Source organism: Ovis canadensis, chromosome 19 (assembly GCF_042477335.2).
Source record: "Ovis canadensis isolate MfBH-ARS-UI-01 breed Bighorn chromosome 19, ARS-UI_OviCan_v2, whole genome shotgun sequence".
Lineage (NCBI taxonomy): Eukaryota > Metazoa > Chordata > Mammalia > Artiodactyla > Bovidae > Ovis > Ovis canadensis.
In genome coordinates, this window is record NC_091263.1 from 63,291,975 (window position 1) to 63,319,662 (window position 27,688).

Here is a 27,688-nt window from a genome sequence, read left to right on the forward strand (position 1 = left end):
AGCTGGTTTTAGAAAAGGCAGAGGAACCAGAGATCAAATTGCCAACATCTGCTGGATCATTGAAAAAGCAAGAGAGTTCCAGAAAAACATCTATTTCTGCTTTACTGACTATGCCAAAGCCTTTGACTGTGTGGATCACAATAAACTGTGGAAAATTCTGAAAGAGATGGGAATACCAGACCACCTGACCTGCCTCTTGAGAAATCTGTATGCAGGTCAGGAAGCAACAGTTAGAACTGGCCATGGAACAACAGACTGGTTCCAAATAGGAAAAGGAGTACATCAAGGCTGTATATTGTCACCCTGCTCATTTAACTTATATGCAGAGTACATCATGAGAAACGCTGGGCTGGAAGAAGCACAAGCTGGAATCAAGATTGCCGGGAGAAATATCAATAAACTCAGATATGCAGATGACACCACCCTTATGGCAGAAAAATGAAGAGGAACTAAAAAGCCTCTTGATGAAAGTGAAAAAGGGGAGTGAAAAAGTTGGCTTAAAGCTCAACATTCAGAAAACAAAGATCATGGCATCCGGTCCCATCACTTCATGGGAAATAGATGGGGAAACAGTGGAAACAGTGGCTGACTTTATTTTTTTGGGCTCCAAAATCACTGCAGATGGTGACTGCAGCCATGAAATTAAAAGATGCTTACTCCTTGGAAGAAAAGTTATGACCAACCTAGATAGCATATTGAAAAGCAGAGACATTACTTTGCCCACTAAGGTCCGTCTAGTCAAGGCTATGGTTTTTCCAGTGGTCATGTATGGATGTGGGAGTTGGACTGTGAAGAAGGCTGAGCGCAGAAGAATTGATGCTTTTGAACTGTGGTGTTGGAGAAGACTCTTGAGAGTCCCTTGGACTGCAAGGAGATCCAACCAGTCCATTCTGAAGGAGATCAGTCCTGGGTGTTCTTTGGAAGGACTGATGCTAAAGCTGAAACTCCAGTACTTCGGCCACCTCATGCAAAGAGTTGACTCATTGGAAAAGACTCTGATGCTGGGAGGGATTGGGGGCAGGAGGAGAAGGGGACGACAGAGGATGAGATGGCTGGATGGCATCACGGACTCGATGGACATGAGTTTGGGTGAACTCCGGGAGGTGGTGATGGACAGGGAGGCCTGGCGTGCTACAATTCATGTGGTCACAAAGAGTCAGACACGACTGAGCGACTGAACTGAACTGAACTAACTGCTTAAGAGAATTTAGATAGGGAGCCTATATCAGAAAGAGAGCTATCCCCAGAGATACTTTTATATATCAGAAAGACTTATTTGTGTGCCATAATAAACATGCATGTAACAACCATTTGCTCTTGTCATATTCTTGCGAACTGTCTACTGCCCCTCTGAAATCCCCAACCACTTCCCTCTTCTCCTTAGCTCAGGATTGTATGTGCTGTGCTGTGCTGTGCTTAGTCGCTCAGTTGAGTCCAACTCTTTGCAACCCCATGGACTGCAATCCGCCAGGCTCCTCTGTCCAGGGGGATTCTCCAGGCAAGAATACTGGAGTTGGTTGCCATGCCCTCCTCCATGGGATCTTTCCAACCGAGGGATCAAACCCAGATCTCCCACATTGCAGGCAGATTCTTTACTGTCTGGGCCACCAGGGAAGCCCAAGAATGCTGGAGCGGGTAGCCTATCCCTTCTCCAAGGGATCTTACTGATCCAGGAATCGAAACTGGGGTCTCCTGCATTGCAGGGAGAGTGTTGACCAGCTGAGCTACCAGGAAAGCCCCAGGATGGTATATAAACCTCAACTGCCTGACTGCCTTTGAGTTTGTCTTTGTGGGACTGCTGTACATATTTATGTGATTAAATTTGCTTTTCTCCTATTAATCTGTTTTATGTCAATGTAAATATTAGACCAGCTGATGAACCTAGAAGGGAAGGGAAAATTTTTCCTCCAAAACAAACTTATTTAAGCTCCAGGGAGGCCTCACTGGGCATTCTAACTCAGAAATTTATCTCAAAGAACTGGAATTCACAAGGAGTTCTCAGTTTTGCAAAGATGATATGTTGTTTAGGTCACTTTAAACTGCAGCATGAAATGTAGAAATTTAACAAATGGGCCAATCTCAATCTTATTATGGTAATCATTTCACATATTTATATAAATGTATCAAATCATCCTGTTTTACACCTTAAACTTGACACAATGTTATATGGGTGGCACAGTGGTAAAGAATCCACCTGCCAAAGCAGGAGACTCAGGTTCCACCTCTGGTTCAGGAAGATCTCCTGGGGAAGGAAACGGCAACCCACTCCAGTATTCTTGCCTGGGAAAAACCATGGACAGAGGAGCCTGGTGGGCTATAATCCATGGGGTCGAAGAGTCGGAAACGGCTAAACAACAGAAACCCTTTCCAGCAAAAAATAGCTTAAACAATGAAGAGAAATTGTGATTTCACGTAAGACGCGATCTCAAGGTAGAATGGTTGGAGGATTAGCTGTGTAGATCACAAGGACCCTGTGCTAGTTTCATAGGGTGGCCAGATCAAAGTCACACACACAAGGTGGCTTACGGCAATAGAATTTTATTGTCTCACAGTACTGGAGGCCTAAAAAAGAAAAACAGCATCTAAAGGAAGATTATGGGGAGTTAGCAAGTCTGCACAAAGCAGAAATTGGCAGAGAATCTGACCCCCCGCCTTAATGATGAACTGAGATTATGTCCCCTATTCCCCTTTCAAAAACTGTCATGGCCTAGCAGAATCTTCAGAGTTGGTTCTGAAACACATGTCTGCCTTCTCTTCAGGTTGCCAGTCTTCTGAATAAAGGAACCTTTCCCTTTCCAACGAAGTCCAATCTCTTGAGTATTGGCTTTTTTTTTTTTTTTCTGGTTGTACTGGGTCTAAGCTGCTGTGCACAGAGGCTACTCCTCATCACAGTGGGCAGGCTTTTCACTATGGCGGCTTCTCTTTTTGCGGAGCATGGGCTCTAGGCGTGTGGGCTTCAGTCGCTGCGGCACTTAGCTGCAGCTCAATAGTTGCGGCTCTAGGGCTTCCAGTGCATATTCTTCAGTGGCTGTGTGCACAGGCTTTGTTGCTCTGCGGCATGTGGGATCTTCCCAGACAAGTGTTCGAACCCATGTCCTCTATATCGGCAGGCGGATTCTTATCCACTGTGCCACCAGGGAAGTCTGAGTACTGGCTTTTGAGCAGTGAGCAGCCAAACTTGAGTTTGGAAACAGCTCCACACATATACAGTTATCTCTAGGCAAGTCTGGGTTCTGCCACTTGCTATTGGAATACCTCTCTTTGCTTCCATTTTGCCTCTCATGGAGTTGTTACGAAGCTCAAGTGAAATCATATGTATAAATTAATGTGTATGTATGTAAGATAATTGTTATTACAGCTAGACTTCCTTTACTTCCTCCACACATAATGTTGCCAGGTAGCAATTGATTCTCAAGTGTTGGGATGAGAACAATTTTTAAGATATACTGTTTGATTCCAACTAAATGACATTCTGGAGAAGGTGAAACTATGGAGACAGTAAAAGATCAGTGGTTGCCAGGATTTGGGAGTGGGGGAATGAAGAGGTAGAGCACAGAGGTTCTTCAAGAATAAGAAACTACTCTGTTACCATAATAATGGATACACGTCATTATACATATGTCCAAACCCATAGAATGTATAAAACAATTGTGAGCCATAAGGCAAACTATGGACTTATGGCGATTATGATGTGTCCATGTAGGTTCAGCCATTATAACAAATGTACCACTCTGGTGAGAAATATTGATAATAGATAGGCTGCGCATATGTGGGGTCAATGAGTATACAGGAATATCTGTACCTTCCTTTTCATTTTGCTGTGAACCTACAACTAACTTTCTAAAAAAAAAAAAAGTCTTTTTTAAAGACAGAGGAAATGGACAAAAATGAATGGGCCAATTAAATATCTTGAGGGACGTCCCTGGTGGTCCAGTGGTTAAGAGTACATCTGCAAAAAAAAAAAAAAAAAAGAGTCTGCCTGCAGTGCAGGGAATACGGGTTCGATCCCTGGTCGGGGAACTAAGATCCACATACCAAGGAGTAACTAAACCTGCGTGCCGCAACTAGGGAGTCAGAGCACAATGGCAATGACGGGCCTGTGCGCCACAGTGAAAGATCCCGAGTTTGGCACTGAGATCCAATGCAGCCAAATAAATTTTTAAAATTGTTAAAAACAAATACTTTGGCTACATTCAGTTCAGTTCAGTGGCTCAGTCGTGTCTGACTCTTTGCGACCCCATGAATCACAGCACACCAGGCCTCCCTGTCCATCACCAACTCCCGGAGTTCACTCAGACTCACGTCCATCGAGTCAGTGAAGCCATCCAGCCATCTCATCCTCTGTTATCCCCTTCTCCTCCTGCCCCCAATCCCTCCCACCATCAGAGTCTTTTCCAGTGAGTCAATCCTTTGCATGAGGTGGCCAAAGTACTGGAGTTTCAGCTTTAGCATCATTCCCTTCAAAGAAATCCCAGGGTTGATCTCCTTTAGAATGGACTGGTTGGATCTCCTTGCAGGAAATCCAAGAGTCTTCTCCAACACCACAGTTCAAAAGCATCAATTCTTCGGCGCTCAGCCTTCTTCACAGTCCAACTCTCACATCCATACATGACCACTGGAAAAACCATAGCCTTGACTAGACGGACCTTTGTTGGCAAGGTAATGTCTCTGCTTTTCAATATGCTGTCTAGGTTGGTCATAACTTTTCTTCCAAGGAGTAAGCGTCTTTTAATTTCATGGCTGTAATCACCATCTGCAGTGATTTTGGAGCCCAAAAAAATAAAGTCAGCCATTGTTTCCACTGTTTCCCCATCTATTTCCCATGAAGTAATGGGACCAGATGCCATTCATTCACTTAATGATATATATTGAGTCATTAATATATAATGACTGGCTGGGCTCTGGATAACATGGGAAGCAAAATTACTTTACACATGCCTAATGGAATAGTAGATAGCCGACGGGGGAGCCTGGTGGGCTACCGTCTATGGGGTCACACAGAGTCGGACACGACTGAAGCGACTTAGCAGCAGCAGCAGCAGCAGCAGCATTCAAAATGATTGTATAGTTCTGCATCTACTGATCTGAAAGACATCCATAGTAATCTATGAGGATAGGTTTTTAATAATATTATATTATGAGCCCGTTAAAATATATTTTAACGGGGAAAAATGTCTGAAAAGTTCTGCGTCAGATCAAACGTTATAGTTTAGCTATTCCCGGACACTATGGGTTTTTTTTTTTATTATTTCTTTGAATTTTTTAGTTTCTGCAATGGATGTACATTTGCTTGCATGGATACTAAGTATATAAATAAATTAAATAATGGTTAAAAGGAAGACTGAAAAATTAAGTCTGATGTGCTTTAAAGCAGTCTGATTCACTTCTGATTGCAGTTTTCTCCTCTGTCCACCCCTCACTGGAGCCAGCCTTTCTCTAAAGTCCAGCCTGTAAGGATTTGGAGGCTTAGAGAGCCTCACTGTTACAGGGCAGGGAGCCAGGCTAGGAATGTGAGACAGTGAGAATGTGAAACAGGCTGAGCTGTTTCAGGGCACTTTTAAAATATGAAAAAAAAAAAAAAGCCTTTTTCCACTCCAAAAATAATTCAGGAAGTCAAGTCTTGGGAGGAAGCTTCAATCTTCAACAGTGAATCTGGGAAAGGTATGGGAAGTACACAGCTTGAAAGATGTGCTGCAAAGATTTCTCTTGCCATACAACATTCAGCAGGTTATGGGTGTTTCTGTGGTTGTTTTTGTAGATTACATGGCCTGAAAAATATATCTCCCTCGGTATATTCACTTCCCAACAGTTGTAGGACATGGCACCCAAATATGTCTTTGTCACCGCCTAAGCATTCAAAGCAGACTGTACATTAGTCTTCCTAGCCTGTGAAATGAAAAAGCAGGCATTGCACGGAAGTGTGTGCTCTGGGGGCACAGAGGGCTTTTCTTCCACTGCTTTGCAGTTTGGACAGTTGCCATCCATTTGCGTTCCTCTCAAACAGCCTTTTTTCCAGACCCCAGAACAAACTGTAGTCAGAAACCGTTCTTTGTCAGAAGGCAATTGCAGCCCAGACTTTGCTAGGATCTTGCCCTCTTCTCTCAAGGAATAAGTTCTCTTTATGTGTTGGGATCCTGGTTCTCTTGTTTACTTGGGGATTGGACACAGCCTTGCTTCTTTCCAGGAAACCCCCACTGTCCCAGGGTTTCTGTTTTGTCTTCAACATTGTCCAAATTATATCTGCTCTCTGGATACCACATCTTCCTAGTATCACTGATTAAAACGTTTTGTCTTCCCTCTTCCCTTTTCTCCCTCTTGAGACACCTCAGTTTAGTGAAACAAAATAAATAGACCTCTGTCACCACTGTTGTGTGTGTGTGCTAAGTTGCTTCAGTTGCTCTTTGTGGCCCTGTGGACTGTAGCCCAGCAGGCTCCTCTGTCCATGGGGATTCTCCAGGCAAGGATGCTGGAGTGGGTTGCCATTGCCTTCTCCAGGGGTGTTCAGTTCAGTTCAGTCACTCAGCCGTGTCTGACTCTTTGCGACCCCATGAATCGCAGCACGCCAGGCCTCCCTGTCCATCACCAACTCCCGGAGTTCACTCAGACTCACGTCCATTGAGTCAGTGATGCCATCCAGCCATCTCATCCTCTGTCGTCCCCTTCTCCTCCTGCCCCCAATCCCTCCCAGCATCAGAGTCTTTTCCAATGAGCCAACTCTTTGCATGAGGTGGCCGAAGTACTGGCGTTTCAGCTTTAGCATCATTCCTTCCAAAGAAATCCCAGGGCTGATCTCCTTCAGAATGGACTGGTTGGATCTCCTTGCAGTCCAAGGGACTCTCAAGAGTCTTCTCCAACATCACAGTTCAAAAGCATCAATTCTTCGGCGCTCAGCCTTCTTCACAGTCCAACTCTCACATCCGTACAGACCCAAGCAATTAACCTTTTGAGGGGCTGAACACAACCTAAGAGGCTGTTTGACTGCTCAAAGGAAACTAAAGAAAAGGTGTGTACCTATTTTGTAATCAGATATCGTTTTCCTTTGTCAGAGGTCAACTTTCCTTCCTTTTAAGACAAAGAATCTCTTATACCAGTGGTTGCCAGTTTCGCCTGCTGCTCACTTCCTGCTGTGTGGCCTGGTTCCTAACAGGCCATGGACCGGTACCAGTTAATGGTCTGGAGGTTGGGGATACCTGCCTTATACAAACCATCGCAACAATTCCATTGACTACAAAGAGGGTAATGCAACTATTCTAATAATATATCTTGAGTGTGGTCGTTGTAGAAACTGTACAATACTGTATATGGATTCCAAAATTCAAAGAACTGTGAAAAAGGCTCATTGTTATTGTACATAAATTATACCTCGATTGACAACACTAACAAAAACTGGTTTAAGTAACATGAAAATTGTGTAAGATACAATGCTAAAGCAGGAGAGGAAATGGCTGCTTCTACAGCTTAGGTGGATATGTGAGTAAGGAGGCTATCAGGAGAATTTAAAACTGTGTTTTGCTAGAGAAGGAGATAATTTTCCCTTTAAAACATTTGTTATTAATGCTATGGATTTGGGGAGCAATAAATATGTTTTAAAACTTAAAGATGGGTGTTTATAAAATGTATGGAACTGAACACTTAAAATTAGTTTGTTGTATGCACTTTATATTAAATATCAACTACAAAAGTTTTTAAAATAATTTATTTATTTTTTGGCCATGCTGGGTCTTTGTTGCTGCACAGGCTTTTCTTGAGTTGCAGCAGGTTTGGGTTTCCTTGGTGGCTCAGACGGTAAAGAATCCCTGCAACGTGGGAGACCTTGCTTCAATCCCTGGGTTGGAAAGATCCTCTGGAGGAGGGCATGGCAACCCACTCCAGTATTCTTTCCTGGAGAATCCCCATGAGGAGCCTGGAGGGCTACAGTCCATGGGCTCGAAAGGAGTCGGACATGACTGAGGGACTAAGCACCGTACTCTTCAGTTGCAGTGCAGGAGTTTCTCATCACAGTGGCTTCTCTTGTTTCAGAGCACAGGCTCTAGGGCGCTCAGGCCTGAGTTCAGTTCAGTTCAGTCTCAGTCGTGTCCGACTCTTTGCGACCCCATGAATTGTAGCATGCCAGGCCTCCCTGTCCATCACCAACTCCCGGAGTTCACTCAAACTCTTATCCATCGAGTCGGTGACGCCATCCAGCCATCTCATCCTCTGTCGTCCCCTTCTCCGCCTGCCTCCAATCCCTCCCAGCATCAGAGTTTTTTCCAATGAATCAACTCTTCTCATGAGGTGGCCAAAGTACTGGAGTTTCAGCTTTAGCATCATTCCTTCCAAAGAACACCCAGGACTGATCTCCTTCAGAATGGACTGGTTGGATCTCCTTGCAGTCCAAGGGACTCTCAAGAGTCTTCTCTAACACCACAGTTCAAAAGCATCAATTCTTCGGCGCTCAGCTTTCTTCACAGTCCAACTTTCATATCCATACATGACCACTGGAAAAACCATAGCCTTGACTAGATGGACCTTTGTTGGCAAAATAATGTCTCTGCTTTTGAATATGCTATCTAGGTTGGTCATAACTTTCCTTCCAAGGAGTTGGCCTCAATAGCTATGGTTCCCAGGCTCTAGAGCATAGGCCACTCTGCAGCATGTGACATCCTCCCAAACTAGGGATCGAACCTGTGTCTCCTGCACTAGTAGACAGATTCTTTACTACTGAGCCACCAGGGAAGCCCTACAACGCTTTCAAAGAAGGCTTAAAGAAAAGTTGTGGGTGGTAGTCACAAGAAGGTACAACCAAATAAAAAAAAAAATTCATCCACTTAAAATTTATGCAATCTAATGTAGGCTGCTGCTAAGTCACTTCAGTCGTGTCTGACTCTGTGCGACCCCATAGACGGCAGCCCACCAGGCTCCCCCGTCCCTGGGATTCTCCAGGCAGAACACTGGAGTGGGTTGCCATTTCCTTCTTCAATGCATGAAAGTGAAAACTCAAAGGGAAGTCGCTCAGTCGTGTCCGACCCTTGGCATGGACTGCAGCCTACCAGGTTCCTCCATCCATGGGATTTTCCAGGCAAGAGTACTGGAGCGGGGTGCCATTGCCTTCTCCATCTAACGTATAGTACACCTTAATAAAAAAAATACAGAAATTGAAATCTGGCTCTGTCTGTTGCGGACCAACGGTCAAAAGCCACCAGCGTTGACTCACACCCAGAACAGGCCTCCTGGGGCGTAGCCCACCTCCGCAGTACCTGCTGTCCCTGGGCCTGCGGCCGGGGCTCCTGCAGGGGGCGCCTGAGTCTCTTAGCGGTGGCGAGCCCGCACACAGGCCTGAGGCTCCGGGTCACGCGGGGCCTTGGAATCCAAGGGGTAAGGACGTGGGAGTCCCTTCCCCTCCCGCCCCCGCAGCAGGTCTGGGAATTGCCTCTTGGGGCCACCCAGCCACGCCACTCCCTGCCGGCAGCGCTGACGTCACCGCCCCGCCTCCTCGCCTCGCGCCGCCGTTACCGCCCCGCCCCTTTTCCCGGCTGGCTCCGCGGTGAGGTTCCTCGCCCTGGGCTTCTGCCTGTCGTCCCAAGATGGCGGACACAATGAGCCGGCGTCGCGCCGGTTGGCCCTGAGGCGACCGTGAGGCTGAACGGTCGGCAAGGCCCCACAGTCCGGGCAGAAGAGTGTTGCTTAAGCAGGAGGAGAAAGAGGAGGAGGCGTCCCGACTGCCGGCCGCTCTCCCGCCCGCCGCCGGCGCGGCGCCCGCCCCGCCCCGGTCGGCCCCTCGGCAGCCCGCCCGTTCCCCGGGCCCCGCCCTGGCCCTGCGCCGCCGCCGCCGCCGCCTCAGGCAGCCGCCGCCATGAAGCTGACCGACAGCGTGCTGCGAAGCTTCCGCGTCGCCAAGGTGTTCCGCGAAAACTCTGACAAGATCAACTGCTTCGACTTCAGCCCCAACGGCGAGACGGTCATCTCCAGCAGCGACGACGACTCCATCGTGCTCTATGACTGCCAGGAGGGCAAGTGAGTGCGGCGGTGGCCTTGGGCCCGGGTCTGAGTCCCGCCCGCCCTCCGCGTCGTGGCCCTGCGCTCGCCCCGCGGCCCGCTCTCTGCCCGGGCCCGGCCCCGCGGCCTGTTTTGCACACGGTCCTGCCAGGGCCGCGTCCCCTCCGAAGCCGTCTGGGAGACCGTTTTTTTCTTAATAGCGATGGCGATAACAATAGTCTTGTCTTCCTTCGGTCTCCTTTTAGACCGTTTTTGCATCTCTGGCCAAACCCCACCTTGACCTTGACCTTTAAACGCCGGGTCCGCCCACCGCGGCCCCAGCTGGTAGCTTTTCCGTTAGGCGGGCTTCGTCCTCGGTGCCCGTCGGCTGTGGCCCCCTTGCAGAACCGCGGAGGCTGCTCGGCTGCCTCATTCAGCAGAGGCAGCTCCCTCTGCCCTCTGCTCGGTGACCTCGATTCAGTCCTGGCCCATCGCCGGTCCCCTGCCCCTCAGCTTCCCGCCGTGTTTTTGCCGGAAGGCCGCGTGGGTTGCAGTTGTTACCTGTCAGGATTGATTTGTTGTGCCTCTTTGGGCCCCTTGTCTTTTCCTTTCTGTTGCAAATCATTCTCTTCCTCCCTCAGTCCCGGTTCCTACGTTTATAGTTAACTTTTTAACAGCATCTGAAACTTTTCCTTTTTGCCAGACACGGACGAACCTGGCCGTCCCATCCCGACCTGAATGTGAACCTCCTAATAGAACAAAGAAAATATCATGTAACAATTTCGTGTTTCTTCTTAGGCTTGTTTTTTAAAATTACACCTTACAGTCGATTAGGACTTAACCACAGTTCTAAGTCTGATCATGACATTTCTAGGTTGTCCCAAGTCCTCTGGAGACCCAACACATCTGTATCTCTGCAGAATCTTAAAAGCACAGCATTTTGCCAGTTCCCCCCTTTTTTCCCTTTTTCCTCAGCTCTGCCCCAGACTTGCTTTCTTCATGTCCCTGCTAAATTGTGAGCTCCTTTTTGAATCCTTGGATTTTTCTTTACCTTCTCCAGCTGTTCCTTTTGTCCGTTTTGTTTAAACTGATGTCTTCTATAAACTTTCTTTCAGAACTTGTCTCTTCATTTCTGAATTTGGTCATTTGAGGTAATGGTCTGAACTCTATTGTTCTCCCCAATTTTTTCCTGTTTGGACTGTGAAAAAGTATTATGTAACTGGCTTTGGATCTGCCTGCAGTATGTGGAAGAGTGGCCTATAGTGGTGGTCCTGGGGGAAGAGAATTGTTAGCTGGACCAATGCTGAGTGGTGATGTGAGTCAATGTTATTCATTTCTGTCCAAGTCTGGCCACTTGCATTAACGTGGATTAGAGTCATGTATAAAGCTAGGGTGGAGATAGAGGTTGTGGGGTCCTGGAGCTGGAAGAAATTTTTAAGCTGATTTGCTTGAAATGCTTAGTGCTTGTGCACAGATTAGAACCTCTTCCTGGAACTTGAGGATGGAGGTGTGTATCTTCATTCAAAGAAAATGAAAATCATGGAAGCATTTCTTCAAAGTTTGTCTCCAAATATGGCATAATTTCCACCCCTTAGTAGAAATGACATTAACTGGAAGTCCTTCTTGTTATAAGTAAAATATTAATTTTATGACATAATTCAGTTCATTCATTCATGTAGCATTTTTACATAATTACAAACTTGGCAGAAAAGTTACACCATTGTTTACGAGAACTCCCAGGATCCAATAATTAGTTATGTTTTGCTCTGTTTTCTTTGTCATTTCTATGTAAATGTTTATATTTACATATGTATATGTATGTATATATGTGTGTGTGTATGTATATACAGGTGTGTGTGTGTATATATATATATGCATTTTTTTCCCTGAACCATTAGATAGTAATATAGAGGTATCAAGCCCCTTTATCCTAAACACTTCAACATGGATATCCTAAGCACAAGGACTTTTTCTTATGTAACCAGATTACAGTTATCCAAATTAGAGATGTAATATTGACACAGTAGTATATAGCACATTCTTTAAAAGATTCTCATGTGAATTGTGACCTTGTTTCATCGTGATCTGTGATAAGAGAGTGATCTGATAGACTGGGTTCTAGTTTGGCTTTGTGACTCGGTATGTGACATTGGTCAGATCTCTTCTCTAGCCTCAAGGAGTCCATGATCCTAAGTGATAACATGAAGAAAAAAATTTGCCACTAGTGTAGGTCAAACCAACATTGGAAGAAAAGTAAGATTTCCTTGGAAAGCAGTATCTGTATTAGATGGTACTAATGTTGGGAGTTTGAAAATAGCTAAAACAAAATTCTTTGTGCTTAATATTTTCTCTGTTTACTGTTCATTGACACTTTCTTTATAATGGAGTTCATCCACTGAGTGATTTTGGGGAGAGGGAGGTGCACCACAAGACATGTAGGGTCTTAGTTCCCCTACCAGGGTTCAAACCCTTGAACCCTGCATAGGAAATGCGCAGTCTTACCCATTGCTGCCAGGGAAGTCCCAAATGATTTTTGTTTGTTTGTTTAGTATGAAAGCATACAAAGGATATTACTTTTGGTAGATGTTGTGAATTATTCAGAGAGAAGGATTTAATATTGTTTATTCTTACCTAATCACCAGAATCATAGTTTGTGCAAAGAAGCTTACCTCAATAATTGTGAAAAAATGTGCATAGTCCTCTGAAATGGATGCATTAGAATCTAGCTTTCAAACTAGAAAATGATACGAGGTAAAAGATTATGTTAAGCACAAAACTTTAGGTTAGTATTATTGATATATTTGAGACAAATAGACCATATGTAATTGAAACTGAATATTTCCCTTAGACCGTACTCTTTAACATTGGTTCTTCAGGCTCTGTCTTCATTATTGTAGGCCCAATACTGAGGTAAGTAAGCTTCTCTTTCCATTGGTAGACTCAAAGTCAGCTGTCTTGAGAGTAAGCACATGTTCGTATGCACGCTCACTCCCTCACTATCTCTCTCATTCACTGGTTAACACAGTGACTACATGGCAGAACCCAGGATGGTGGACTCGACAAGGTAGCATTCAAACTGCTCTTTTTGTTTACTCATCTTTTGGGAAACGGTGAGAATGGGAAAATTCAGTGCATTTGGAGTGAGAAATCTTGTTTGTAAATAGGTTTAATGTAGGGAAACCCTTGACGTCAAATTGAAAGTGCAGATTGACTTCTTAAAGCTCCCTGAGTCATCTGATTGTTTAGCATCTAGGTTTCAAGAGGTTTTTACATTGAGAGGGTGAACTTCTTTCCCATAAATTCTCGGTAAGCAGTAGTATAGGATTTATGAAATCCTCCTGTACATAAATGTAGAATATTATGAAGTTTTAGATAAAATATTTCGATGAGATCAGTTTCAGCTTGATCTTTAAGATTCTGTAAAAGAAGATAACATTTAAGGAACTTCAACAAATAGACTGATAACCTCAAGCTTAGAAATAAGTGATTTTACATTTAAGTAAAGAGAAAAGAACTAATAACTAGTTTTGATACAGAATTAGGTTTGTCTTATAAAAGGCTCAATATGTGCTTTGGAACTATACGATAGAGAGGATGGAAATATCAGGTTATATTAGGAAAGGCAGTTTTGCACCTGGCTTCAGTTTTGATAAATCATTTCTTGAAGAAAGAGCGTCTTTCCAAGTGAATGGCTTAAGTTCTGGCCTCACTGGTGTGACATATTCCCATTTTCCTCTTTTTTATAAGCTATGGATTGTTTTGCGTGTCTTTCTTCTCAAGTAGGTGTACTTCTTCTCAAAGCTTACTTGTGAACAGTGTAGTAAAGGCTGATTTGAGCCCTTAGATGTACTTCTACTTCCTAACTTTGGCATTTGGTTCAGGCTGTTGCCCTTGATTGATTCTGTTTATTTCCTCCCTTTTTGAAAGAAACGCTGTTTCTTTTCAGTGTTACGGCTTACCAAGAATCTTGACCCTTCCCACGTCAGTCAAGTGCTTCTCTTTACATGAAGATACTAGATTTTGGTGTTGGAAGTTTTTGATGGTTTTCTTTTTCTGTCCATTTCTTCGGCAGACCAAAGAGAACCCTGTACAGTAAGAAATATGGCGTGGATCTCATCAGATACACTCATGCAGCAAATACAGTTGTTTACAGCTCTAACAAAATAGACGGTAAGCAAACTTCTTTTTAGCAAGTTAATGGTCATGATTACCTTTGTTCGGTAAGGTTTATGGAACCTTTGTGACCAGTTATGTTTGATTATAGTTATTTTAAATTTTCCTGTGATATTTGCTGTGCTAACACCATTATGACTGAAGAGATGCTGGAAGCAAGCCATTAGAACTTTTGAAGGACTTGAAACTGAGTAAGGAAGTTTTCTAGTTTAGGGTGGGGAGTGGAAATAGGAAGCTACGAATTGTATTTACCGTTTGTGCTGCTTGAAACTTGAAAGAATACTTTTAGAAGAAATAAAAGGAAAGAACACTTGACACACAGCAAGTGTTAAACAGTGCTGCCTTCCTGTTCAAAATAACATAGATTTGAGAAAAGTTTTCACAGATACTTTCAGGTATGGTAGTTTAGTAGACTTAGAAGAGTTTTTGTATTGTCCAAACTATTGATGGTCTGTGTCACAAAGGACAATATACTGACCTTAGTTTTTTTTGATTCCAGGGACATTTTTTATCTGAATTTTATCCCCTTTTCCATTTGTTATTTAAATTTTTTGGCCATACCATGTGTGCGACATGTGGGATCTTAGTTCCTCCATCAGGAATCAAACCTGTGTACCCTGAATTGGCAGCACAGAGTCTCAACCACTGCCACTCCAGTCTGAACCACTGGACTCCCTTTCTTCTTTAAATAAAGTTAATGCCTTTGAAGAATAATAGTTATTTTTCAAATTTAAACTTGTGAATTCTTTCTCTAATAAAGTATCTTTGTTTTTACTGCTTTTCCTCTGTGATAGGTCATTCTCAGTTGACAGGTCATCTTGAAATTGAACTATAACACTTTCATGTTAGGACTGGGTTTTTTTTTTATTTTAATCTTACTGACTTATTGATTGTTTCATTTTTAGCAGTAAGATTTTTCTAATGTCATTCAACAAAGGTTGCTTAGACTGCTATTTTGGTTATGCATATCTCAGAGCAGATGGGTAGACGTTTTTTTTTTGTATGAGAATTCTGTACTTGATTTTTAGAAAGTATATTGTTTGTACTTTTCATGCCTTTATTTCAGAAGTGGTTTTCTAAGTAAACAGTGCAATTGATACTTTTGGACAAGAATATAAAACAGGATTTTGAGGAAATATATCCCTGTGATCATCTGAATGAATGGTGTTTCTCCTGTTGGGGTGTTTTTCTGGGTGATTAAATGAGAATTCTCCAAATATGGTGCACGATGAGGCAAATGTGTAGCACTTGCAGCTTTGCTGCCAGGCCTCTGCTGTGAGGACGTTGCCTTTCCTGTTTCGAGCACATCCTGAGGAGTTGCTCCAACGCTTCGTATCCTTTTGCCTGATTCCAGGCTGAGGTAGTAGTTTGTACAGTTTGAGGGTCTATGATACCACCCGGTACAGGAGATAACTGTACAGGCCACTGCCTTGCCGGGAACAGTGCGCCGGCTACCAAGTGGGGCGGAGACGATGGCGACGCCCTGCCCACCTCTGGGAAACCAGGTAATGGGGAAGGGGTGTCTTCTGCTCAGGGCCAGTGAGGAGTTCCTCGCAGTAGAACAGTCAGGAATACTTTACAGTTGCCAGTTGAGAACTTTGAAGATGTTTTCAAGGAAACTATGTTTAGCTTTGTGCCTTTTTCCCTCTCCCAGGTAAACTCCCTGTTATTAGTACCCCTGTGAACGAGTGGACAGAATTTGTGCTTTGAACCTTTTTGTTCCTGTATACTGTTTACCTCCATAATGTTCTTTCTATGCTTTCCTTTTCTGTATTTTGGCCCTATTGCCTATTACATTTTTCAAAAATTGTTTCTTATTCCTAGTCTTGTCAGAAGCATGGTACTTTCCAGTTCTGTTATTTATGGAACTTCATTCCCTTCCCAGCACCATCGTATTTTGTTTTACTTTTTCAGAAGGAATGATTTGGTTTTAAAGAGTGCTTTTCTTATTCTCTGCAAGCACAGATCTCTGATGACTCTTTTCTTTGATCCTGTAAAAATCTCACTGCTGTGAACTGGACTTGGTATAGTTCATGGCTGATGTTTAGATATCTTGCAGTCTTTTTAATCTAAATTCTCTCATTTCTTCTTTTGGCCACTTTCTAACTCACTTCTCTGTATAAGGGACCATTATAGTTGGTTAATTAGAAAAGGAGTAGAACTTTAATTCTCTTTCCATTTTATTTAATTTCAATGTAAATTGTGTATTCAGTTTACATTCAGATGAGGTGTAGGTTGGGTTAACATGCTGTTGGAGAACGCTGGAGAAAAACATGCCAGAGTCCAGCCTGATCCACAGCTCAGTACGGCTGTTGAGTTCTTTGAGCCTGTTTCGTCAGTAGCCATATGTTTTTCTTTAAGGTTTGCATTCTGTGGGTACTGAAACTGTTGTGAGGTTTCTGGTGGGTGTTGGGGCATATTTGCAGGATAATTTTCATTGTAACTATGCAGGAGCCAAAGATTGGTAACAACAATGATTTTTAAACATAGCTCTGTATGCTTTCAGCTTGAGAACTCTGCTTTTGAGTTACGTGAAATCTCTAGTGCTGTGGAAAGGAGTTATTCACTATTGTGTATTCAGACTTTGCTTGAATTATGGAGAACAATGAATTCTTTTACCTTGTCTTTTCAAGATGAAAATGCAAAGTAAATTATTTAAAAATAATAGGATATTTATCTTCTTTCAGATACTATTCGTTACCTGTCATTGCATGACAACAAATATATCAGGTACTTTCCTGGACATAGCAAAAGGTAAGACACAGTTGTTAAAAAAAGTAAATAGGTTATCCAGAGAATAAATGAGTGGAGAGATTTTATTAGTGAAATGAAGCTAGTTTCTCACTGCTGCTTGGCATATCTCTTAAATCTTCTCTTGTTAACTGTTCCTAAACAGTCAGCTCTAGAGTAATCAAGGTTGTTGAGCCAGGGGTAGGACTTCATGGATAAACTGAAACCTCAGTTAAAACATTAATAGGAAAAATGTGGACTAAAGATACTCAATGGAAACCTATATAGTAAAAATTGCATTTGGCATTTAGAGATCTCAAATATCAGACATCCCTTAATGAAAGGACAGTTTACATGTCTGAGGCTTCCTGTATAGGTGGCCCCCATTTCAGCATGCTCCTCCTCTACATAAACATGTTCCATATGAAGATCTTCATGAGAATGCAAAATTGATAAATTGTCCTTTGTTACTTTTTGAAAGTTAAAAACCTTGTTTCCTTATTCAGTTTCATAATGCAGGTTGTTTCTCTCTGTCTCTTATCCCAATTCTCCTAGTATTTTTCCTCCGGTTTTTCAAGTTTGGGTTGAATGTTATACACAATTTCCCTTGGATGCTATTTTAATCAGTGGGACTTTTCTTTGCAAATGTACAGTAATCCAGCATGGAGTGCTTCAGAGCCCTGATAAGAGGTGGGCGGAGAACACCCTGTTTACAGTGGCACTTCTGATTGGGCTGGGCATTTTCTTTGTTGCTGAACATAAGAGATGGCAATTGTTGGTTACTGTGTAGTTCAGACAAAGAATGGCTTGAGACTAGTAGATGTTTTTGTTTGTTTGTTAAATTAATGGTCACAAACGTTGTCTGTAATTGAGAGTTGATGGCAGTTGTTTGAAACTGTCCAATCTTACCCCTTGCCCAATTTCTTGACCTTCTGATTCTTCATGGATAACTTTGTTCCTCTTTTGTGAGAAAGTCAAGACCATCCAAACTGAGTTCTTTTCAACTTCTGTCTTTTCCACCTAAATTCCTCTCTTAGAAACCTTTCCCTGAGAAAGAAGTAGTCTTTTTCTTCCTTGAGAAAAACAACCCCTCTCTACTTTCTTCCATCTCCTTTACTGCCTACAGACTTCCTTACCTTGAATTTTTTGGTTGAGAATATCACCCACTTCTTTTCACTGTCAGACACAGAAGAATAATCTGCATATTCCCATCTCTACCTCCTCACATTCATTCACTGTTTAATTCTCTCATCCAAGCCAAACTGTTTACTCCCCTTTCCCTGCTGCCTCCAGGTAAAATACACTGCCTGGGGCTTGTTTTGGCACTCAGCCTCTCTGTAAAGCTTTTTTTTTTCCCCTTTGGCTTTCCATCTTGGTTCTGTTCTTGATATTCTTGGCCTCTCTTTCTTCTTTAACTCTGAAGTAAGCAAGTAAGTACCCTAGCTTTTTTCTCTGCTTCTCGGTATTTTCTCAGCTACCTCCATCACTGATTTCATTCACCTCAGATGGCTTCCCAAATCAGTATTTTCAGCCTATGATTTTCAGACTGGACTTTGCACCTACAAATTTTATACACATCTCTGTAGGTCTCTGACAGATCTGATACTCCATCCTTCGTTAAATTCCTTGGGCCAGTTCCTCTGTCTGCCTTATGTTTTTTCCATCTGTCTCTTGTAGTTCTCCCAATTCAAAGCCTCTGTTGTCTGTTCCCTGCTTTTTCCCTGCCTTCGCATTTAGTGAGCTGTTAAATCCTGTTGACACTACCTGGGTTTAACCTCATGTGTCACTTTCCTCCATACTTACTCCTTTGCTTCTGTCCTTGCTCAGGTAAATTACTGTCATATCCTAATCTCCCCACCACTCACTATCCTGCTTCTGCACTCTGGTTTTTGGTTTTTGTTTTTTTTTTTACAGTTCTGACCACTTCACAGCCTCCATCAAAAAGCCTTGGAGTCAGGTTCTTTTCTGTCTGTCTGACCCATTTTCCCAGTATTATCTCCCGCCACTCCAGTTGAGTTGAACTCTTGCGATGCTTCCTGAACTGCCTCATGCCTTCTCCTATCTGGCATCTTCCAGAAAGACCACTCCCATTGAAACCTTATTCAACACAGGTGCAGCTGCTTCCGGAAAGCCTTCTCTGACCCTCTCTTGGAATTGTCTGGGCTAGAGAGTTAAGCTTTCTTAGAGTGGAAATCTCGTTTCTCCTTGCATTCCCTGTGCCTCTTAGCAGAGCCATATGCCAAGGTAGACTTCCTCTGAGCTTCTGACCTGAATACTGGGACATACAATTACATGTCCATCCATATGCATTTTCCTCACTCTGTTTTATTACCGCCTCAGCATTCCCAGGAAATTTTGGCTTATAGTATCTTTAAAATTTTTAAGTTGATGATGTAGTGCAAATGTTAATTTAGTTATGCTGGAAGATTGGTGGGGGGTGCGGCAGGGAAAGTACATTTTCTCATTTTCTGTTTGTGGCACACATTTTAATTTCTTTCTCATGGAACCAAAACCTCCTGAACCCCTTTCAGTGTGATCTAAAATTTGAACTTCCTCTATTTCTACAGTTAAAAAATCCATTCACAAATGAGTTGTGTGACTTGATCACCTTATTTTTTAACTTCAGATTTTTCTTTGTCAAAATGAAACAGTACACCACCATCATTTCCTCAGTAATCTTCACCTATGACACCCACTCTTTTGTCTATGAAGTGTTTTTTAGCCAAGCCAGAATGTGGAGCTGCTCTTTCAGAACACCCAGAAGGAAGTACCATCTGAGTGTCCATTTTCACAAGGGCTTCCTCAAGAACCCCCTGGTTAGGGCTCTGGCATGCTCCAAGAGGCAGGTAAAGCAGAGTCACATGCTGTCCTCCATAGGCTGGGCCCAAATTCTGGGGACATGGTGGGTATCTTCAGTGCAGAGCATGGCAGAGCAAGAACATGAGCAGAGGGGGAAAGAGAGCCCAGATGAGGCCTTGGAAGAAATATTTTTCAGTGAGTGATTCTTAACAGTATATGGGTCCCCTAGAAACATAGCATAGGCTGTTAGCACAGGCCTGTGGCTCTCCGTAGGTATGGCACTCAAACTATCAGCCTCACCATCACCTAGGAACATAGATTGTCAGACCTATTGGACCCACAAACCTCTAGTTAAGGAATTTTTTTAATAAATTGAGATATAGTTCAATACCATAAATTCATCCTTTTAAAGTGTACATTTCAGTGGTTTTTAATATATTCACAGAGTTGGGCAACCGTCACCACTGTATAATTCCAGAACATATTCATCACCCCAAATAGAAACCCTGTATCCATTAACACTCCCCATTTCCTGTCTTCCTAGCCCCTGGCAGTAACTAATCTACTTTCTGTCTAACCTCTTTTACTTTCATGTATGTTTAATATGAATAAGTGATTTCATTTCTTTTTATTGCCAAATAATATTCCTATGTGGTGATAACACATTTTGTTTACCTGTTTATTAGGTGATGGACATTTGAGTTGTTTCCACTTTTTAGTAATTATGAATTATGCTATTATGAACACAGATGCAAGGGGATTTTTCTTTTTGACATATGTTTTCCTGTTTCTTGGGTGTATACCTAGCAACGGAATGTTTACCTTTTCGAGAAAGTGTAGAACTTTTTCAAAGCAACTGTACCATTTTACATTCTTACCAGCAGTGTATCAGGATTCCAGTTTCTCCACATCCTCACCCACACTTGTTATCTCTCTTTGATTTTTGCTTTGCTAGTGGGTATGGAGTGGTATCTCATGATTTGATTTGCATTGGAATCGTATATTTTTATGTTGTAGCTTTAAGTTGCTTTTTAAATTATACTAATTGCCTTTGATTATTCCAGATTGCTTGTGTATGCTTGTTTCTTAAAATAACATTCTTAGGAGAACATATATAGGGAGGCAGGCCAAGTGGTTTAGAGTTCATATACAATTACTGCAGATATTTTGCTTCAACTACTGTTTATCTTGATGCATTGCAGGGTGGTGGCCTTGTCCATGTCACCTGTGGATGACACTTTCATTTCTGGGTCTCTTGATAAGACCATTCGGCTCTGGGATCTCCGCTCTCCTAACTGCCAGGTAATGTTGCCTCACAGTTACACTGTAAGTGTTTTCTGTGGTAAGCACTATCATCAGTGCTCCCTCGCAAGGAAGGGGGAAAGCAGTGTTTCCTTTCTGGGATCCCAGAGTCTTTAAATTTGGGAGAAAATTGTTTCTTTTCCTGGTAGGTGACTAATAATTGAGTTAATACCTTAATCCAGTACATATTTATTATGATCCATGCCTTAGTGTTTTAAAGGCAGTTTTCCTGGAGGCTCTGAACTATAGATATTAGATTTCAGAGATTTGTTTTTATTTGAATTCAGTGTCTGTAAAATTGTACAGTTAGAGTTGATCTGAAATGAATTGCATGGAGATCTATTTTTCTAAAACTTCATTTTAGTTAGTTTTATGTTTGTTTTTGGTAGAATCCTGGGTTCATTAACTTTTTAAAAAATTTTCTTTTTTCTTAGGGTCTCATGCATCTACAGGGCAAGCCAGTTTGTTCTTTTGATCCAGAAGGATTAATTTTTGCCGCAGGTGTCAATTCTGAAATGGTCAAACTTTATGATCTTCGCTCTTTTGATAAGGTAAATCTTTGAATCTTTGAACTGTCTTGATACTATGGAGGTTTTGAAGGGTGAGATGGACATTTAAGAGCCTTTTTCAACACTAGAGGAGGTACGTGGTAGATCTTAGAAAGCATCAGAGCAGTACTTAATCCTCTGCTTTCCCTAGTCCCAAAGGAATCTAAAGGGATAGAATGAGATTTGGCTCTGGCAGAAGGAATGATTGATGTGCCTTGGGCCTGAGGCTGCTGTCTTCATCTTTCCAGGGGCCATTTGCAACATTTAAGATGCAGTATGATCGGACTTGTGAGTGGACAGGACTTAAGTTCAGCAACGATGGCAAGCTCATCCTCATCTCCACCAATGGCAGCTTCATCCGTCTGATCGATGCATTCAAGGGAGTGGTGATGCACACGTTTGGGGTGAGCTGACAGCTTTTGCGCTCTTTTTTTTTCCTCCCAATGTTCTTACCTTTTTCTGTGGTCATCCCTTCTGAGGATTATGTTAGCTAGTTGATGGAGACCAGCAGTTGTCTTTGGTTAAAGGCATGGACTGGCATTTTCTTCCTGCACATGACATCATTTCTCTTGGATTCTGAGACATTTACTTCTCACTCAGTGGCTCAAGTTTTGTGTTGAGATATATAATAATTCCTGACCATAAACATTATCTAGCTCCCTTGAACATGCAGTTGGGAGTGGATTAATTGTAAAGGGTGGTAGCCGAGTCTGGAACCTTGGTAGCATGTGGATTGAGAAGGAGAGAGTATTTCACAGAAAAGATGTGTATGTGGAGTCAGTGTTTGTAGGCAATTATTTTTTGTTAATGGCACTGTAACGAGTATTGTTTGGCTTTTATTTTTTAGGGTTATGCTAATAGCAAGGCTGTCACATTGGAGGCCTCGTTTACTCCAGACTCCCAGTTTATTATGATTGGTAAGCTTCCTTTATACCCTTTGGGGGTTATTTCTCTGATACTGTGCATTATGTTATTTTTGCTGGTTATAACTAACTAAGATACCATTTATTATCCTCTTGATAGACATTTTCAGATTTCTGTGTAGCACATTATGTCAAAGATACTGTGTCTTTAAACTGTCCTGGCTTTGCATGTCTTTACTGGGGATGGACGTTACTGATGGTCTTCTCCTGGACCAGCATAGAGTTAAGTCCTACAAGCACTGTCTTGCTGATAGTGCCGACTTCCTGTTGTAGCCTTGCGTTGAGTCACCTTAGTGTAGATGTTTGTAGGGTGACTGTATTCAGCCCCCTTTTTAAATGAGAAAACTGAAGTTAGAGGGGAAATGACTTGCCTGAGAATAGAGTCTAGATCAGTTCCTAATGTGTCTTTTCTTCACTGCCTTTGCTCCTTCTTCATTTCTGCTGATGGCTGGGTCCTGAAGGTTGGCTGCTTTCAAGATGTCAGTCCATGGCTGCCGCTTGTCTTTGTAGTATGCCTTGAGCTGTTGTTACATGCCTTGATCTTTCTCTTCAGGTTCGGAGGATGGCAAGATCCATGTCTGGAATGGAGAGAGTGGTATAAAAGTGGCTGTATTGGATGGCAAACACACAGGCCCCATTACCTGTTTGCAGTTCAACCCCAAGTTCATGACCTTTGCCAGCGCTTGTTCTAACATGGTATGTGAACAACAGGAGACATCCTCCACACAGGGGCCCTCTTCATTTGGGGTGGGGGTCCTTCTGCAAGAACAGTGAGTTGTTTTAAATAGGCACAGTTACAAGCACCCAAGTTCCTGTTTCTTAGCTGGTGGCCTCCCTATTTCGCCTCTGTTATCTGATCTGTGATTGGGCTGGCCTTTCACTTTTACTTTTCTTTCCATGATCTGGGATCACCTCTGAGGTGGAGATCTTAGTTCAGCTTTGGCTCCTGGTTTTGTGTCCAGACTACCTGAAGCTTTGCCTCATAGTTTTTTGGTTTCTTAAAACTCTTTGAGCCAGCCTTTTGTGGCTGCAGACTTTCAGTTTTTCATTCCTCTCAGATTATGCTGAGTTCATCAGAAATTCTTAGTTAATCACAGCTCACCACTTAGAATTTTCTCCAGGCCCCTGTCTCCTCCTGGACAACATGAGCAAAACAAAATAGCAGTGAATCTCAGCCTCCTATTTCCTCTTGGCATCTCCTAAACCTGTCTAGGTATTGGGGTATGAGGCATTTCATTACTAGCCTACTCAGAATACATTGCTCCATCTCTTTTTCTTTTTAACTAAGAAAACTGTCCAAAAAAAAAAAAAGGGTAGCAGAGCCATCCAGTCCAACCTCTCTTGTTATTTACAGCTCCTGAATGAGAGGGCCTGCCTGAGGTCACTTATAGGTTAACAGTGAAGCCAGACACCCACCTCCCAGAGAGCAGTCCTTTTTTTTTTTTTTAAACACCGGACCTCTGTGATGTAATTTAGTGTTGAGGGAAAAAGAAGTAGCTTACTTTCACATAGATTGGGGAGTGTTTCTCTGTTTATAGATTGCCAGTCTGTTGGTCAGGAGGGAGGGCCACCAGCCATAGCTGCTTCAACTTTAGGGTTGGGTGCCTTGATGGTGGGGGAGGGGTAAGAAAACCCTTCAGCATTGAGGAGAGAAGCTTGGTTTCTTAGAGTTGACTCATGTTCTTCTTTCATCCAGGCCTTCTGGTTGCCCACCATTGATGACTGACCTGCACGGTGCTTGGCTGTTTTCTGTACAGCAAGGGTGGCAAGTAGGAAAAAACTCAGAGGGGACTAAGATGATAGTGGGATTGGATCATTTGACTGGGCTGGAGAGCATCCTTCCACATGGCCTTCCCGAGAATGTGCTGTACATCTGCTCAAAAGAAAAAAGTTACTTTGCCGAACTTCTTCAAAAGGACTCTTGGTGTGGCCAACTCAATCGGGACTCAGACTTTCCAGCTATCACTGCACCGAACTCTTCCAGAGGATTGACCAGACTTGTGATGAGGGGATAGTGGGCCCTCGAGACGCCTTCAGTTTTGAATGTATTTGCTGCTGAGGAGTCGGTGAAGTTGTTCATTGTGCACATCCCTTCTCCCACCCCCATCAATGCATGGGAAGCCACAGTTCTGATTTTGAGATGCTAGGGCAGCTCAGTGCCCCTTGCCCTCACCCTGCATGCCTTGTTACTGGGTCTCCCTGTGTTTTCGCGGCATCACCCACAACCGTTGCATTACTTAGGTGCCAAGCATTTACAGAAGTAAGTCTCCATGTATTTTAGGGTCAGAAAGGGACAGATGCAGAAGGACCTTGCTTTCCAGGAAGTCTTGCAAGTTAGTCATGTGACGGTGGGTGACCTGACCATGCCTCAGGCTCTGGGTAGGCAAAGGGTCAAGGGCCTGGAAGGGAGGGAGGAGTGGGAGCAGGTGAATCCCTAGGGCTGGGAGGTCTAGCAGCAGCTTGGTGTGTTCCCCTGTCATTAACAAAGCCACGGTCCTTCTGGGTGCCTGCCAAGTCTGATTGTGTATGAAAGCAAGGTGGGTGTCTGTTTTTGTGCATGAGCTCCATCGCGTTCCTGTGGGCCAGTATTGTGGAGTGACTCCGAGCTGTTTACATTGATGCCTTCCCTGCCCACCACAAGTTGTGTACATAGTCTCCAGATGATCCTACCCCTTCCCCAGCTCCCAACATGGGGCTGGCCTAGGCCTGTGTTATATGTTATATTTAGCCTTTTTATATATGACTTGGGATTCTGTTGTTTGTATTTTAGCACAGTGTGTGTACACCTTCATTTAAATATATCGTGTGTGTGCATACATATATACGTATATATATGTATGCACATATATATATATATTTTAAAAGTATCAAGAAGTTCAGCTGAAGGAGATGAAGCCCCGCGCCCCCGGAGAAAGACTGCATCCTTGCTAATAGTGTTTGCCACTGCCACAAGTGTTAGTGAGTCTCCCTATTAACCTTTTTTCCCTTCGGGAGACTAAACAAAAGCAAAGCTTTTAGTGTTTGCTGTCCCCATGGCAGCTAAGTGAGGGTCTTGGAATGACTGCCTTGTGTTCCTCAAGTCGCACTTTGGGGCCTTCTCTGCAGTATTAGCCCCTTTTTTGCCCAGTGATGCTCCGTCTGCGCCTGTATGTGTGACAGTCACTCTTGCATGCCTCTTGTGTCTGGCTTCTAGCATTTGGGGACAGGATGCTGGAACCAGAGCATTTTCAGCTTGTCTGAGGCTTCCTTGCCAATTACAGGTCACTCCTGTTCACCTGTATGTCTGCTTTCTTGCTGCTTTTCCTTGCCTTGTCTTGGGGAGGCTTCCTAATCGGGGTTGACATAAGCTGCAGATAGCTCATTACCTTTCCCCTGCCTGGCCTTCTTAGAGCAGGACAAGTGGCATATTATTTCACCAAGTTCCCAAACAGAATCGAGTAACACATTCCCTGCAGACCCAGAAACAGGCCCAACAAGGTTATGTTTGACTTGCCCAAGAGTACCTATCCACTGGTGGGGAAAGCAAGCCATTACTCTTGCCATTCAGCAGCAGGAGTAGGCTGTGAATTGCTAGCAGTTACTGTTTGTTTTCTCTTGCTTTTTTAGCAGTTACTTTTTGGTTTGTTCCTCAAATTTAAGGGCAAGGGGCATACATCTTTGCCAGACATAGATTGGAATCTACAGTTTCTGCAGTGCCACACTCTTTATAAAGCTCTGCATTCTCAGAGTGGAGAGACTTTTAGAAACCAAGTGATCTGAACTATTAACTGCCCACCCCTGGCTTTCCAGGGTAGAAAATTCATGGTAGGAATAACTGTTCAGAGAGAGTACTTGGAACTGTAGGTTAACAAGAAAGCCTGTATAAGTGACGTATCTGTAACCCAGAGCAGCCACCATATATGACTTGTCTATCCGCAGGAAGATGATTTGTATTGAGTTCCTGTGAGTCTGAAGCAGAGGCAGCAGGTCCTTTGAAAATAGGCACTGCACTGCTTCTGTTTATGGGGACCTGTGGCTGCCGAGCCAGCTCCTGAGTTGGGAAGGAAAGGGGAAGATGCAGCTGGAAGTAACCGAAGGTGATGCCGTGGTGGAAATAAGGCAGAATTAAGGGAGGAGTGTCTGTGAGCCAGAGACCCTGAGGAGCACCAGGGGTGCTGAGGCACCTTCAGTGGGAGCCGAGGTGCTTAAGTTCTGGGGATGGGGGCGCACCATGCTCTCCAGAGTCAGGGCCAAAGCCACTGATGTATATGTGATGGTGACGCTGCACTGCTCAACCACCAGCCAGTGGGTATTTTTTTTTTTTAAAGGAAAAAACATAACTTGCAGTCATAATTAATGCTTATTAAGAAAAATCTGGGAATTTTAAAAAGAATCAGTTTACCACCCAAATGTTACCACTGCTAATATTTTGGTGTTAAGTGTTCCTCTAGACATTTCTGTGCATATAGATTTTTGGTGTGTTTACATAGTTGTTATTCTACTGTATATACAATTTTATGTCCTTTTTGTACTTAACATATAAACGTTTTTTTCCATGTTATCTGTCTTAGACAGAATTTTATGGCTGCAGCCTCTTCCGTTGAGTTTTCCTAGCACTGTGTGCCTTGTTCTTAAGAGTTGGAGGGCGTGGGGGTGGGTTGTCCCCTGTCAGTCCTCCTGGCTCATACTGGGACTCACTGTAATGCTGTGGACAGGTTGTTGGGCTTGCTGGGACTGCCTCTGGTAACTAAGCCCTGTGGGCTGGTGGGAGGAACCCTATATCCAGCTCTCAATGCATAGCAGTCTGGGTCTCTCAACCCCCCATTCGAATAAGCAGCAGTAGGCCAGAAATGAGTGACCCAGAAAAGGCAGGCCTGAGCCAACCTTGAGATCTTCAAAGACTGTATTTGGTGTATACCTCAAGCTGCCTTTCATGCCCACTGTTAACCTCAACCCTTGATCAGTTGGCAACCTCTAGCTGCAATAACGTTCGTCCTGCTAGGCACTAGCTTGTGGGGGGCCAAGTATAGTGGAACCAACATTCTGGTAGAAGGCCTGGCCTGTTCCTTAGTAACCCCCTGCCTGGCCGGTGAATTGGTAACTCACTAGTAGCATGGCATCCTCAGCTGCAATACCGTGGGCCTGCCACTTTGCCCCTGGTTGTTAGAGGTTGACCAAAGGCTCTGGAGGGCAGCAGAGGGAGCGTCCCAACTTGTAAGGGGCAGGCCATGCACAGGCTGTCAACATGACTGCTCAGGGAGGAGGAGGTCCCCCGCACGG

General features: G+C 43.5%; 1 protein-coding gene and 2 long non-coding RNA genes across 3 annotated transcripts; 1 reads left to right on the forward strand and 2 right to left on the reverse strand.

Moving 5' to 3' along the window:
- Positions 1-7,682: 7,682 nt before the first annotated feature.
- LOC138424470 (uncharacterized) lies at positions 7,683-9,725 on the reverse strand. The gene is made up of 2 exons (XR_011250806.1): positions 9,237-9,725; positions 7,683-9,112 (listed from the first exon to the last, which is right to left on the reverse strand). It is a non-coding gene; the product is annotated as an uncharacterized lncRNA (long non-coding RNA).
- Positions 9,494-26,985, forward strand: WDR82 (WD repeat domain 82). Its single transcript, XM_069561436.1, has 9 exons — positions 9,494-9,993; positions 14,027-14,124; positions 16,815-16,881; positions 20,859-20,958; positions 21,393-21,509; positions 21,755-21,910; positions 22,354-22,423; positions 22,983-23,125; positions 24,126-26,985. The coding sequence occupies exons 1-9, from the start codon at positions 9,833-9,835 to the stop codon at positions 24,153-24,155; spliced, it is 942 nt and encodes a 313-aa protein (XP_069417537.1). The 5' UTR covers positions 9,494-9,832; the 3' UTR covers positions 24,156-26,985.
- On the reverse strand, positions 11,575-23,759 carry LOC138424469 (uncharacterized). The gene is made up of 3 exons (XR_011250805.1): positions 22,801-23,759; positions 13,914-14,039; positions 11,575-13,371 (listed from the first exon to the last, which is right to left on the reverse strand). It is a non-coding gene; the product is annotated as an uncharacterized lncRNA (long non-coding RNA).
- Positions 26,986-27,688: the final 703 nt, after the last annotated feature.